This window comes from Bos indicus, chromosome 19 (assembly GCF_029378745.1).
Source record: "Bos indicus isolate NIAB-ARS_2022 breed Sahiwal x Tharparkar chromosome 19, NIAB-ARS_B.indTharparkar_mat_pri_1.0, whole genome shotgun sequence".
NCBI lineage: Eukaryota > Metazoa > Chordata > Mammalia > Artiodactyla > Bovidae > Bos > Bos indicus.
The window spans coordinates 42598697-42602783 of NC_091778.1; the positions used below are offsets into that span (position 1 = coordinate 42598697).

At 44.3% G+C, this 4087-nt stretch overlaps 1 protein-coding gene across 3 annotated transcripts; it reads right to left on the bottom strand.

The window, feature by feature from the left end:
• Nucleotides 1-1259: 1259 nt before the first annotated feature.
• On the bottom strand, nucleotides 1260-1889 carry LOC109574515 (keratin-associated protein 4-7-like). Of its 3 annotated transcripts, none has more exons than XM_019982571.2 (2): nucleotides 1753-1889; nucleotides 1260-1635 (listed from the first exon to the last, which is right to left on the bottom strand). In XM_019982571.2, the coding sequence occupies exons 1-2, from the start codon at nucleotides 1887-1889 to the stop codon at nucleotides 1260-1262; spliced, it is 513 nt and encodes a 170-aa protein (XP_019838130.2). The 3 variants fall into 3 exon arrangements, with proteins under 3 accessions (XP_019838130.2, XP_070629546.1, XP_070629545.1); XM_070773445.1 differs by having other exon boundaries at nucleotides 1723-1889; XM_070773444.1 differs by having other exon boundaries at nucleotides 1260-1889.
• Between the last annotated feature and the right edge of the window lie 2198 nt (nucleotides 1890-4087).

Sequence of the window (4087 nt, forward strand, 5' to 3'; positions counted from 1 at the left end):
ATTGGGGGCAGGAGGAGAAGGGGACGACAGAGGATGAGATGGCTGGATGGCATCACCGACTCGATGGACATGAGTTTGAGTGAACTCCGGGAGTTGGTGATGGACAGGGAGGCCTGGCGTGCTGCAGTTCATGGGGTCGCAAAGAGTCGGACATGACTGAGTGACTGAACTGAACTGAACTGAACTGTGGCTCAGGTGGTAAAAAATCTGCCAGCAAAGCGGGAGACCAGGTTTCCGTCACTGGGTAAGAAGATCCCCTGGAGAAGGGAATGGCAACCCACTCCAGTATTCTTGCCTGGAGAATTCCATGGACTAATAGAAGGCAGGCAGGCTACAGTCCATGGGGTTGCACAGAGACAGACACGGCTTAGCGACTAACACTTTGACTTCAACTTTACTGAAACTTCTGGCTTTTACATCTGTCCTTTCTTTTAATTTCTAACATATCACCTTTAATCTTTCATTGTGTTTTCTCCCAGCTACAAACATTCAGTTCCATTATTCTTACAATTATTAACTGATTTCACAGGTAGACAGTATGAAAAAGAGGTCCCATAGAGCATTAATTATTTCCAGATTTTGCAGAAGGTATCATTTCTTTGATTTTTATTCATGAATTCCTGAGAATATCTATTTTGTCTAAGAACTAATGAGACCTGAGCTGTGACTAGGAAGCTTAACCTCTATTGTGAAATTAACAAAGCCATGTTATCTCTTCTACAAGTGTAGGTAAAATACAGTTGTCCAGAATGCATAAAAAATCTCAAAGAAGTGTATCATCACACTACATGTTTCATATAGGAAAGTGATAGTTTATTTTCGGCATAGAGTTACAACTTAGGAAAATTTGGGGAATAAAAATGATAAAGGAAAATTTTCACTGGAGCCATTAAGAGAGCAACTATAAAAATTCATAATGCAGAAATATTGAAATTGAATTTTAGCTGCTTGATGACTTGAAGGCCAAAAGTTAAGAAGGAGAATTTGAAGCGAATTGATGAACACAAGAGTTGGTATGTTACTAATACAAACAAATTCACACTTGGATAAAGGGGAGAGATCCAAACAAGTAGAATTTGGACTGACGCCAGAATGTGCTCACAGAGATAGTGGACCTGTGGTGGGCTCATTAAAATCATGAGACCCAAATCAGTTCAGCAACATCAACCCCAGCCCCTGTCCTAATGATCAGCACAAAAGAAGGGTCTGCATTAGTGGGGACAGAGGTAAACAGAGACAGTGGTCACAGGGTGGCGGGCTTAGCAGCAAGAAGAAGGACAGCACACGGGGCGGGGACAGGTGGAGATGACACAGGTGGGGCGATAGCAAGTGGTGTGGCAGGAGACCCGGCCACACACTGGGCGCAGGCAGCAGCTGGAGCCACAGCAAGAGGGGCGGCAGCAGCTGGAGATGCGGGAGCAGGTGGGCTGGCAGCACACAGACTGGCAGCACCGGGGCCTGCAGCAGCTGGAGATGCAGCAGGTAGGCCTGCAGCAGCTGGAACCACAGCTGGACCCACAGCAGGAGGGGCGGTAGCAGCTAGAGATGCAGCAGGTGGGGCGAGGGCAGGTGGGCTGGCAGCACACAGGCTGGCAGCACTGGGGCCTGCAGCAGCTGGAGATGCAGCAGGTAGGCCTGCAGCAGCTGGAACCACAGCTGGAAACACAGCAGGAGGGGCGGTAGCAGCTAGAGATGCAGCAGGTGGGGCGAGGGCAGGTGGGCTGGCAGCAGACCGGGCGGCAGCAGCTGGACACACCACAGCTGGGGCGGCAGCAGGTGGTCCTGCAGCAGGTGGTCTGGCAGCAGCTGGGCGGGCAGCAGGTCTCCAGGCAGAGACTTCGGCCACAGCTCTGGTCAGAGCAGACGGAGCCACAGCAGGAGCTGACCATGGTGTCAATGGAAGGAGTGGAGTTCCACGAGTGGGCTTGCAAGAGGGTGGCTTCTTGTTTTTGACTGTTTCCTTACTCCTGTCTCTTTTTATACTCATGGTCTTACCATGAGCAATGCTTTTTCCTTGTTATTTTTCCTTCTGGATAATCAATTAACATTACTACTAAGTTCATAGTTGTGTTTATGAGGTTAATTATGCGAAAGCATCAATATCTAAGGCATCATTTCCTTTTTTCTATTGTTATGATTCACTGAATCTTGTTAAGCCGTGTGTAACCACTTTGTTTTTCTTCCTCTAATGTGTCTTCTAAGTTGGAAATATCATGTGATATTCTATTACTGAAATTTTATGTGTCACTTTTTTCCTTCTTTGTGTATAACTCCACGATACTACTTTGAGAATGGCCCTGTCTCTTTTCATGTCAAAGTGGAAATAATGCATGCTGCTGTCAGGCAGAGTGCTGATAAGGAAATAAGAGGAAAGACTCTTGTTGGGGTTTTGTGTATAGTGTGGGGAGACTGTGGTGGGGAGGTAGGCTTATTGACACACTTTTGTACAAGGAGAGAAGACTCGGTTGTGTTTCCTGGCTGATTAGAGAGTCAGGGGGTTACAAAAGACTTCCAGTCTCATTGTAATGACTACCCCAAGAGTTAGCTTTTAATTTTTCCTTTTCAGTGCTAAGAACTTTTCCCTATAGTGTGCTAAAAATGAGTGGGTTTGACCTATCTTCATAAACCAACATATGCAATGAATTCTGCATTATATAGAAGGTTTCATTTAAAGCATCTTTTTCTTGTACTCTTTTAAAAATTTGAATTCAAGTCATTCTGCTTAAAGAGGCTATAAATAGGCAAGCCTTGCTTTTTATCCTCCTGCTCAAGCTTAGTCGCTCAGTCATGTTCAACTCTTTGTGACCCTTCAGACTGTAGCCCTCCAGGCTCCTCTGTCCATAGGATTTTTCAGGAAAGAATACTGGAGTAGGTTGCCATTTTCTTCTCCATGCTCATTATCCTACAGACAGTCAAATATGTTAAAAGGCAAGATTTTGACAAGTACTCAAAACACCAAAGCATGAGTTTCCAAAACAAGCATTATGTGTTTAAAACAAGGATAAATTGGGAAATTGGGATTGTTGTATATACACTACTGTATATAGATAACTAACATAAAGAGAACCTACTGAATGGAAGGACTGATGCTGAAGCTGAAACTCCAGTACTTTAGCCACCTCATTCGAAGAGTTGACTCATTGGAAAAGACTCGGATGCTGGGAGGGATTGGGGGCAGGAGGAGAAGGGGACAACAGAGGATGAGATGGCTGGATGGCATCACTGACTCGATGGACGTGGGTCTGAGTGAACTCTGGGAGTTGGTGATGGACAGGGAGGCCTGGTGTGCTGCGATTCATGGGGTTGCAAAGAGTCGAGCACGACTCAGCAACTGAACTGAACTGAACTGAACTGACTAGGACAGGAAACTTTACTCAATACTCTGTAGTACCTGTAAGGAAACAGCATCTAAAAAAGAGCGGATATGCTTGTATGTGTGGGCTTCCCTGATAGCTCAGTTGGTAAAGAATCCACCTGCAATGCAGGAGACCCTGGTTCGATACCTGGGTCAGGAAGATTCGCTGGAGAAGAGACAGGCTACCCACTCCAGTATTCTTGGTCTTCCCTACTGGCTCAGCTGGTAAAGAAACCACCTGCAATGCAGGAGACATGGGTTCAATCCCTGGGTTGGGAAGATCCCCTGGTGAAGGGAATGGCTACCCACTCCTGTATTCTGGCCTGGGGAATTCCATGGACTGTATAGTCCAAGGGGTCACAAAGAGTTGGACACAACTGAGTGAATTTTACTTTCACTTTCATAAGTGTATGTGTAACTGGCTTACTTTGCTGTACAATAGAAACTAACATAATGTAAATCAACCATACTCCAATAAAATATTATAATAAAAAATATCCTGGGAAAACCTTCCGGCCAATATATTGGAACTAATGTTTCTTTTTCACAATAGTTATAGATCTTTTGCCTTAGCTTAAACAGTTCTCTGAGTACTCTTAAATCTTAAAATGTTATTTTTGCCTTAAAATTATATATTTTATATTTGTTATTTCTTTCTTTCCAATAATATATCATCTATTAAAAGGCCAGAATAATGCCAAAAATAAATACAAGCATTACATACTTTCCAAA

Excerpts from the sequence above, each read along its gene's own strand:
- LOC109574515 (XM_070773444.1), bottom strand. The coding sequence starts at position 1,889 with ATGGTCAGCTCCTGCTGTGGCTCCGTCTGCTCTGACCAGAGCTGTGGC.